Below are 10,387 nucleotides of genomic sequence, written 5' to 3'. Positions count from 1 at the left end.
CTGCCTTCCTTGCACCGCTCGTGTGCCCTAAACTACTAGCAGCATTATCAACACCCTCTCTGGTGGCGACTGTGTAACGGTTACTGATGGTGCTGCTGCCACCACCACCAGCACTAGGCAACCACCATAACTGATAACCATCACGGGAACACCGAGAAGAATGTGGATAGACTTAATGGCTGCTACTGAGTGTCCGATCTCCTACAACCCAAATGATTTGTGTTGGACATGGGATCAGAGCCCTCCTCTATTTTGCACTGAACAGGCAGAGAATCCTATGAAACAGGCACTGAAATCTGTTCCACCTCCAACTTTCAGAAGGTGAAAGGATCAGACCTCATATCAATTTATTTAATTTCAGTGGGCCGTAATTTCGGCCATGACCAACACTAACGTTTGAAACCCTGGCATATTGAATAAGCAACTATATAATAACAACAATTAGCGCGTGCCTATAAATCTGAGGGATGCAAACAAATGGTTTGGCTAGCGTTCTTGTATTTGGGGAAAAGAACTAGAAACTTACATGAGCACTAGCGAGAGGTGGCGAGGGTGATGAGCATGGGCTTGGCCTTAGCCTCTGTGCGTCACGCCGCCGCCAACCCTATCCTCAGTGCCTAGCCACAGCAGCCGGTTCTCACCTTCGTGCGGAACCACCACGCCAGTCATGGCGACCTCACCTTCGGGGTAGGGGAGGTAGGGCGCTAGCAACGCCGCCGCGCAGGGGTGCTGTCGTGCCGCTGCAGGCCGTGCGCCGGACGGACTGCCAGTGGGGTTGTGGGCGAGCGGCCAAGGCCGAGGCCTGGGCGATGCCGGTGCAGGTCGAGGCCAGATGGAGGACCATCGGAACCGAGTGCGGCTAGGGTTCCCGGTGGACGAGCAGCGGCGCTTCGGTGTAAGTAAAGCAGTGTCGGAGAAGGGAGGTCGACGATGGGACTACCAACAATGGGGAATTGGGGATACGGTGTTTTTTTTGTTTGATTGAGAAGGAAGCGGTGGGATTATGTGATATACGCTAACGCGCTGGGCCTTCGCGAGTTGCTGGTGGGCCGGATGGGTATAAGGCACGTCCGTTTGTGGGCTACTTTGATCAGTATGATGCTGCCAGCCCAGCAGTGTACAATCTTACGTCTAGAGTTGTTTAAAAAAAAGTCTTACATCTACAACCTTTTCAAGGAAAAAAAACTTAGCTCTAGAATACCAAATATGTGTATACGTGCTAAATTTGTCCCTTCAGATATGCTCGAGAGACCCAATCGTAACTGTACGTGTGTTAGTTGCTTGAGCCTAACGACTCATCCATTGAATATTTCTTTACACTAATGTGGCTTTGATTTGCTGGCTTAGAATAAGCATCATCTAATGACAACCAACCTTTGTGTTCTTCACAACACTGTAATAAAAAAGACATGTTACCTTTCCTTCACATATTCTCCCAACATTTAATATACAAAATAGAATCAACCTTTCGTAACAACGCAACGAGAAAACATATTAGACATATGATCTTCCCTTGCCATATTTTCTGAGATTTCCTATACCAAACACATAACCCGCAGCGAAGCGCGGGCAACAGTGGCTAGTAACAACTATGTTCTGGTTTCCTTGTCAACAGTACATAGATAGAGGAAGACAAACAAAACGAATGGATAGACGAAAAAAAGAGTGCTGAAATTTTGTCTTTTTATTAATCTTTATCAATAGGTATAGATTAGGACAAGCCTAATTAAAATCCAACAACAGGCATGAACTCTGATGTCTGCCCTTTATTCCGTATGCACTTTTTTTTTTGGTTACACGGATCTCAGATCATCACGGCGTGGTCCAGATGATGGTTCCAGCCTCTGAGGACGACTTTGGGATTGGATCCCTGGGGAGCCTCGAACGAGATGTCGATGGCCATCTTCTCCCCCGGCGTCAGCGAGAAGTAGTTGTCTGAGTAGTGGACCGGAAGGATTCTTGTGTCATTGTATTCCTCCTTAGCTGTTGATGATTCAGAGGTATGCACTGAGAAATGGAGGAAGAATGCGACCCCTGAATCGGTCCCGTTGACCTCCAGTGTTCTTTGGTTGTCACTTGGTCTTGCGAACCCAAGGCCATTGCTTATTTTCCTCCACAGTCCATCACTCTCGTTTCCCTTCCGAGTAGTTTCTTTGCCAGTGCTGTGGGAACCACTTACATCACCTAGATCCATTGCTGATAATGAACGTGTGCTTTCTGCTACTGACTTCTTTGAGTTGTTCTCTACTGTCATTCTTACTTTGTGCATCGTCCCTGAAACTGAGATGTCAGAATAAATTTTTAGTGGAATCTTTTTCTGCTGATACTGCCCCAACAATTTGTAGTCCTGCCCAGGAAGATGTAGCCAGTAGAAGTTTCTGGAGATTATTCCATTGTCTGACAACCTGAAGAGTTTGAGGAGCAGAAAATACACAGGCTTGGCATCTTTCATCTTTGGGTATTTCATCTCGATAGTTTGCTTCACTTTCTTTGGTGGTACAACTATTTTCTCAGTAACTTTGTAATAAGGGCATGCACCATCTAGATCCCACACTGAAATTTCGACGGCCATGTCTTTGAGTTCATCAGCTGTAGTGTTTACCACCTATAAATTATTTCCATGGATCAATCACTATGAAGTTAAAGACTTGGACCAAATGTTCAAGGCACAGCACATACCTCTACAAAGAAAGTGACCAAATTCAGTTGGACATGAATAGGTTCAGAAGCACAACGGCAACCATAAAACCCAGCGGTTTGATCTTGGAGGTGATCATAGAACTGGCCCCTTAATCCAGTCCAAGGATTCTGCGTCTTCCAAATTAGAACACCTGTAAACTTTGTCCACATGAAGGAAGTCCATCCTTCCAAAAGTGCTCTGTACTGAACATAGTTCACCAGCTGTGCCTGGGAGTTAGCAACATTAATTAAAATGCTCCAGATGCTTAAGCATAGAGTCCCTACAAATGAAATCTTATAGTACTAAATTACCTTTTCACAAAAATCATCCAGGTCTTTTGGGGTTCCATATAATTCAATCTGATCATGGACCTTCCCTGGTTTTGAGTATGGAATATACTTGTGGTAGTCCCATATTGGATTTGGTACTTCTTCAATGTACCCGTCAATTCTTTTCTTGAAAATTGGAATGCTCCATCCTACTGGAGGCATTGTGGCCCTAATTGTTGCGGCAACTGGAACCCCCACAGACCCAACTTCAGGATTGAACCCATATTTGTAGAAGCTGTCTTTGAAAAAACTCTCTGGATACTGAATCTCATATGGACCATCAGTCCAGTCACCTTTACCGTTCGCAAAACCATCCCACATCGATCCTTGCACATACACCCGAGTACCATCAAGGTATTTACTAGGGTCAGTTGATTCTTCAGATAAATATCTTTCTTCATTTTTTGATGTCTGGTAACTTACAAACATTGGATGTAGCTTCAAATCATTCTTCAGTGCTTTGTTAATGTCAACTGGTGGGACTTGCTCATTACCACCAACCCATAAAGCTAGACTGGCATGATTCCTGAGTAATTTTACGGTATCTCTAGCACACAAAAGAAAGAGATCATGATCCAAAGGGCCATTAAGGTTAGATATTGGATCTCCTCGGCCATCAACATCTCCAGTTATCCAAAATTCTTGCCATACCTGTTCAAAATGGTTCCGTCATGGAAGCAATCTTGCAGACATGGTAGTAACCTAGGGTGAATCAAGAATTCAACTAGAGAGGATGCGGACCCAGCACTAAACTCATCAGGTTTACCTAATCCTTTACAGTTACAGGGAAAGAAAATCCCAGAAACCAGCTGGTCACCCTCATTTTACAGAATACAGAATCATAAGTAACGATTGGTTGCCATTATTTCAAAGGCGTTCTCTCCTTTGTTTCCAAATTTTCATGACCACCTAATATTCATAATTTGGATAAGAAAACATGACAACCAATTGACATGGAGAAAAATTAAAGCTTACCATCAGACCATAGACATCGCAAAAATGATAAAAGTCAGGCCTCTCTGCTAATCCACCACCCCAACATCTAAGCATATTGAAGTTCATGTCAGCGTGGAACTTGATGTCAGTCATATATCGCTTCTTTGTTAATCTAAGAAGGCCATCTGACAATATCCAGTTCCCCCCTCGGATAAAAATAGGTTCACCATTTACCTTGAAGATCCTGGACATGATTTACATTTGCATCAACAGGTTTTCAAGAGATCAAATGATCAATAGACACATTTTGGGCATTTCATTAATACCTCCCACCCGTAGAATCATCAATTGTACTCTCAATCTTGCGAAATCCAAAATAATGGCTCCAGGAATCAGATTCTCCGAACCCTTTGACATCCACACTAATCTCAACGTTGTATAGGGATTGCTTTCCCATGCCATTTGGCCACCACAGGTTGGGCTTATAGAAGAATAACTACAAAGTTCATATTTCATATATAACAATGTCAAATATTTGAGCCTTTTAAAAAGGCTGGAATAACTAAAAATGTTTATGTTTCATATATAGCAAAGTCAATCAGCTTGCATAATTGAGGATTTTAAAAGGGCCTCCTAATAGAAAGTACAAACACTGAAGAACATTTGAAGATAAAATTATGCTTATACCTAGTTCTTTTGCCTTCATATAGATGAGAATTGTGCAACCATGATTGGTTTCAGCAACATTGGATATTTTAGGGTTAAGAGGTACAACATGACGAGGGGATTTCAAACAAGAGAAATCTGGTACTATAGTCCTGTAAATGAGCATAGCTGATAGCCTGATAGGCAACAAGCATAGATGGCATAGCTGTCATATGTAGTTGCTGACATTTTTTACTGTGGATAAAGTAAACTGTGGCAACAAGCTCACAGCAATTGAATCATTTGGGCAACACAGAACAATAAATTCATCAATTGACTGTGTACATGATAGTCATCATGAGAGGAAGAAAACTAGCTAAGTAATGCCTCAGTACATAAGTAGCATGAGAAATAAGAAACTAACTTACAGAAGGAATGGTGTACTCTATATCTGATTGAGGAGGGACTGTTATTGCATAACTTTGGAGGTGTTCCACCAAACAAACGTTCCCTTCAAGTTCAGTTGAAACCTGTATTTTCAAGGTACAATCTGCAATCCAAGAACTTTTGTTCTCCAACTGAAGTGTACAATGTAGGTATGACCTCTTAAAATCATCATGAAAAGTTGAAACCAGATGGGGGTCTATTATATTCACAGGCTGCAGTGAAAACAAGCCCAATATAAGTTCTTGAGTTTATTTAAAATCCTCATAGAAAAAAAAAGGAAAAAGGACTTCTTTAAAAGATTAAAGTCAAATCAGCATCCCTATGTACACTATGGGTTTTTACTGGTTGTATGAAGGAATTCATCAGAGGTTTGATTCAGCTAGAGGTAAGTTCTTTTGGGAAGAAATGAGAAACAAGTATCACATGATTAAATGGGAAGCCCTAGACAAACCCAAATGTTGGAATATAAGTGAATTGCCCACCTCTCACAATCAGCTTAAGCTTTGGGCTGAACTGGTCGGTGCATGCAACTCAATATGGTATCGGAGCCAGAGGTCTCGAGTTCGAATCCTGGTTAGCGCAATTAAATGAAAAAATTGTTGCTCGCTCCTATTCCACGTCTGAGGCCTGAGGGAGCCTCCATGTGAGGAGGCGTGTTGGAATATAAGTAAATTGCCCACCTCTCCCAATCAGCTTAAGCTTTTGGGCTGAACTGGTCGGTGCATGCAACTCAATACCAAAGAGTTTGGGGGCCTGGGGTTCATTGACACTAGAGGATTAGATTATGGACTTTAGAAGGAATTTTGGTGAAAAGGAGATGGCAGAGTGGAGGGATATGATGGAAAAGCTTTAAAGAATCACATTAACAGAAGAGGATGACTAGGTGGTTTTGAAATTAGAAAAGTCAGGGAAGTTCACAACAAAGAGCATATGCAGATGCATAACTTTTGGTGGGATCATTGATATCAGGATGATGTAAATTTGGACAGCAAAAATACCTCTTAAAGTTCAGATCTTGTGGATGGCATGGCATGACAGAATTCAAACAGCACAACAACTCAGAAGAAGAAACTGCTATAGTTCCAAAGTTTGCAAGTTCTGTAGAAGGATGAGGCAGTTGATCATTTTTTTTGTTTCAATGTCTCATAGCGGTGGTGACTTGGTGTTGGGTTAGAAACAGTCTGGGCTGGTCGAAGCCCATGTTGTCTCAACAATTTCCTGGATAGTGCAGGAGGAAACAAAGCAGGTTCCGGTGGTGGGCTATAGCTCGAGCAGGTTGGGCTCTATGGAAAACAAAAAACAACCAGTGTTCTCTGATATAATCTTAAAATCTCCTAACCAAGTAGCTTGCAAAACGTTTGGTCTTCTTAATCGAGGGCAGAAGTTTGCAAAGGAGGAGGACAGGCTCAAGATGGGGAGATGCTGCGGAAGATGAAGGCCGGGCTTTCAAGTTGGTGAAGCGCGCCTAGGCTATAGGCTATCTTCATGTTCGGGGATTTTTGTTTGAGGTGCTTGGTTGTTTCTTTTCTATGGATGCTCCATGAATGCTTGTAAGCTTTCAGAATAAGCTGGACCATTTAGTGTCTAGAAAGATCAAAGTCAATGAGTAATTTCTTCTTTGTGCTCTCTTCGTGTATCAATGGTGATGCCACAATGACAAAAGATGGATAAAATGGTATTAAAAGGGAACAAGGATTCATGGACTCACCCCAGATATGGAAATTGATACCTCATCCCAGATACCAGTATTTCGATCCCTAAATGCCAAAAAAAGAGAGAAATGTCAGAAAGTGTTGATGTTGCAAATAGTAGAACAGAATGTAAATAGGGAAGGAAAAAAAATCTTACTGTTGCAAAATAAGGTAAAAAAACACTATGTTGACCGGTTACCGTAAGTGCAAGGAAACAAAAGTTGGCAATTAGTTTTGATTATTTGTCAAAGATTACTTGAAAGGTTGGCAAGAAATCAGATATTGCAGCAGCCTCCAGTAGTATAGGGTTTCTGAACTTTGTTGAAACCGAATAGTTTGGGAACTCAAAACATGTGATACATCTTAGGTGACCAAAGATCAACTAATGAAGCATGTAGCTTTACCACACAGAAATCACCAACTACCTTATTGGGCACATCCAATCCCATCCTTCAACATATTGTGTAGCAACATCTTTTCCAATCTGAAATGACCACATTGAAATATGTAGCCATGCATTAGTAGTCCCTTTAACTAACAATATTCCTTTTTAAAAAGTAGTCATGAGACCAAGTAAATATTGCAATTAGCAATTGCAATTTAAATTGCAATATATACTTCACGAAATGTACTTCAAATCGTAAAGCATGTCCCAAACTAATAGGACTAACTTCTTATTTTATGGGGCAGCTGGGCCTCTTCTAATAGGACTAACTTCTTATTTTATGGGCTAAATATGTAATAATTTCCTGTGGAAATGCCACTGCTCATCAGAATACAAACAACAGAACGTGGCCTCTAAAACAGAGTATGTGCAAGCCATTGCGTGTTTTTACCTATGGTTTCAGCACATTTGATGCAGGTAGCATCTCAGATTCTCAGATAAAAAGATATATATCAATTCAAGCATGGTGATACTATGTAGCTCCTGATGTGTAGTGCCATCGGAGGGAAAATACATTGGCAACTAAGCAACACAAGTCTTGTTTGAGCTTTGCTATATAAAAAAAAGAAGAAGCAAAAGGCAATCCAAATCTGCCCATTCCAATAGGATGGGATATTCCATTATCCACAACTGCAAATCATGTGTGAAAGGATAAATCTACATAAAAATAACATGAAGGATGTGAGACTAACCTCATGATCACCACCCTGGCCCCCCTGAGGAGGAATTTTGCCAGGGTGATCAGGAGGATGAACAAGGACAGCAAGCTGATTGTTACCATCAGGATGGAGAATGTCAGTAATATCAATGGTGTGCCTTCGGAACATTCCTTTTGGTAGTACCTCCTCATGACCATTTAAGTACACTTCGGCCGAGTAGTTTATTCCCCGGAAATTTAAAGTCACGTGCTGATTTGCTGACTAAAGATGAAGGTAACAAGAAGATATTGATATGTTAAGTGGTTTAGCACCATAACAAGCACATGTGCTGAATGTACAAATTGCCAGCCCTTAAAGGCAAGAATCATGTTTTACAACAATTAAGAGCAGTCACAATATTTAGCATTAACTAAAGAGATCAAGGAAAAAAAGCAAACAGCTATGCTACCACGGCTGCAACGTCACTTTCAAAAAGGCTTCTGTGCAAGCAGAAGTGAATGAAAAGTTTATCAACCGAACACGTGTCCTTAGGTTGCACGGATTTGATTTGAGTTTAAAGTAAGCTACATAGTAGTACCAGGTTACTAGAGTACTCTACCTACACGAATAATGTTTGCAGTCATCTCTACTCTTAAGGAATATTATTCTGCGAAAAGGGAAAATAAACTATGGGGAACGCAACAAGAGAAGTCTATCAGTTTGCACATTTCAGTTCAGAAGAAGATAGCTTAAAGTGCTTGCCAATTGCTGAGGCCTGAGGGAGCAGCCACATTCATTGGCACAGTAACACTGCAGTACAACTATGCTGTGAATCAAAAACTGCCTACAGCAAAAAGGGTAGAACAACTCCTTTTTTTAACTGGAGGAGACAGTGGGATCGATGATGCATTCTTCGTTATTACAGGAATCAGGAAAACACGATTAACAAACAAACATTCGGAGAACAGGTGCAGTTGTGCTTACCGGGGCACACTGGAACGTGGTGAAGAACCAAAAGGTGTAGTAGTCCCTCCCGGCGTCGGCGATGTCGACGATGGCCTGGTTGTTCAGCCCGTAGAAGGGGTCGGGGATGAGATTGTTCTTGAGCAGCGTCCCCAGCACGCTGCACCATATCCCCGAAGCACGCAACGCAACAGTATGTCAGCAGCCGAGCGACGAAGACGACGAAGCTCGCGGCAATTTAGTCACAGATCCCCAAAGCGCCAGAGTTTCCCGCAGGGGCGTCGGGAGAGAAGGGAGGGGAAAGCACGTACGTGCCGGGGACGGCGGCGCTCATCCAGGGCGCGGGCGGGGCGGGGTCGGCTGCCGGCGGGTGCGTGGTGGTGAGCTGGACGCCGGTGAGCGCGACCTCGGTGGAGCGCGCGGCGAGCCAGCCCGTGTCGAGCACCCGCTTCCCCACGGCCACGGCCATCTCCACGATCGCGGGCGGCGCGAGTGCGGGCACCGGCGAGGTGCGTGGATTTCCAATACAGAGTTTAAGTAAAGTGCGGGCACGGCGAGGTCCGGAGCATGGGAGAATAGAGAGTTTAAGTAAGCCTTGTTCAGTTCGGAAAAACGGGTGAAAAACGGCACTGTAGCACTTTCGTTTTTATTTGACAAATATTGTTCAATTATAGAGTAAGTAGGCTCAAAAGATTCATCTCGCGGTTTACAGATGAACTGTGCAAATAGTTTTTGTTTTCATGTATATTTAATGCTCTATGCATGTGCCGCAAGATTCAATGTGACGAGAAATCTTGAAAAATTTTGCGAACTAAACAGGGCCTAAAGTCCACGGAGCGAGCTCTCATAGGCAGACGCAGCAAGGCGAACCGCCGAGCCGGGTTTCGTGCCGCACGCTCGCCGGCGTTTTTTGTTTCTCTGGATGGAAGGTTGCGGGGATTGGGAGACAGGGGGGGGGGGGGGGGGGGGGGGCCTCGCCATCACGGGCGGAGGATTCGTGGCAGCAGCCAGCATGAGTGCATGACGCACAGTGGCGCGGCACCGCGGTGGTGGGACGCCGTTACGGGATCGGCGGAGCGCGTGACGTGTTCGTGTTGCCCCTGCCGGAATGGTGGATGGTTGAATGGTTCCAAAGGGATAGGCTAACTGATGACGGTGTGTACCTGCCACGTCACTCCAACAGTGTGATTGCAAGCAATCCGGACGCCAACAAAGGCCTTGTTTATTTCCAAATTTTTTCAAGCCGTTTGAACAGTATTAAATAAAGATAAAAGTTTGTATATAATTTGCAAGACGGATTTTTTAAATCTAGTTAGTTCATAATTAAACAATAATTATCAAATATAAATGAAAGTACTACAGTAACTAAAACAAAATTTTTCCGCAACTAAACAAGGCCAAAGACGACTTGGGGGGTTGTTTAGTTCTCAAAAGTTTTGTAAAAAAAATTAAGATTTCTCGTCACATCAAATCTTATACAGAGCAAACTAATTGCACAATTTGTCAATAATTCATAAGACAAATTTTTTGAGCCTTTTAGTCCATGATTGAATAATAATTGTAAAATACAAACAAAAGTGCTACAATAGTCATTTTGTAAAAAAAAAAAGATT

At 42.9% G+C, this 10,387-nt stretch overlaps 1 protein-coding gene across 1 annotated transcript; it reads right to left on the bottom strand.

Moving 5' to 3' along the window:
- On the bottom strand, positions 1,651-9,338 carry LOC8085086 (mannosylglycoprotein endo-beta-mannosidase). Its single transcript, XM_002439697.2, has 11 exons — positions 9,086-9,338; positions 8,796-8,934; positions 7,866-8,093; positions 7,154-7,212; positions 6,746-6,794; positions 5,019-5,249; positions 4,272-4,441; positions 3,985-4,189; positions 2,992-3,660; positions 2,680-2,907; positions 1,651-2,605 (listed from the first exon to the last, which is right to left on the bottom strand). The coding sequence occupies exons 1-11, from the start codon at positions 9,241-9,243 to the stop codon at positions 1,805-1,807; spliced, it is 2,937 nt and encodes a 978-aa protein (XP_002439742.1). The 5' UTR covers positions 9,244-9,338; the 3' UTR covers positions 1,651-1,804.

This window comes from Sorghum bicolor, chromosome 9 (genome assembly GCF_000003195.3).
Source record: "Sorghum bicolor cultivar BTx623 chromosome 9, Sorghum_bicolor_NCBIv3, whole genome shotgun sequence".
Classification (NCBI taxonomy): domain Eukaryota; kingdom Viridiplantae; phylum Streptophyta; class Magnoliopsida; order Poales; family Poaceae; genus Sorghum; species Sorghum bicolor.
This window is presented reverse-complemented; position numbering and strand designations above follow the sequence as displayed.

Coding starts and splice junctions, on each gene's coding strand:
- LOC8085086 (XM_002439697.2), bottom strand. CDS start 9,243: ATGGCCGTGGCCGTGGGGAAGCGGGTGCTCGACACGGGCTGGCTCGCC. Junction 5,250..6,745: donor TATCAATTTCCATATCTGGG/GTGAGTCCATGA, acceptor TTTTCACTGCAG/CCTGTGAATATAATAGACCC. Junction 4,442..5,018: donor TAGAGTACACCATTCCTTCT/GTAAGTTAGTTT, acceptor TGAACTTTGTAG/TTATTCTTCTATAAGCCCAA.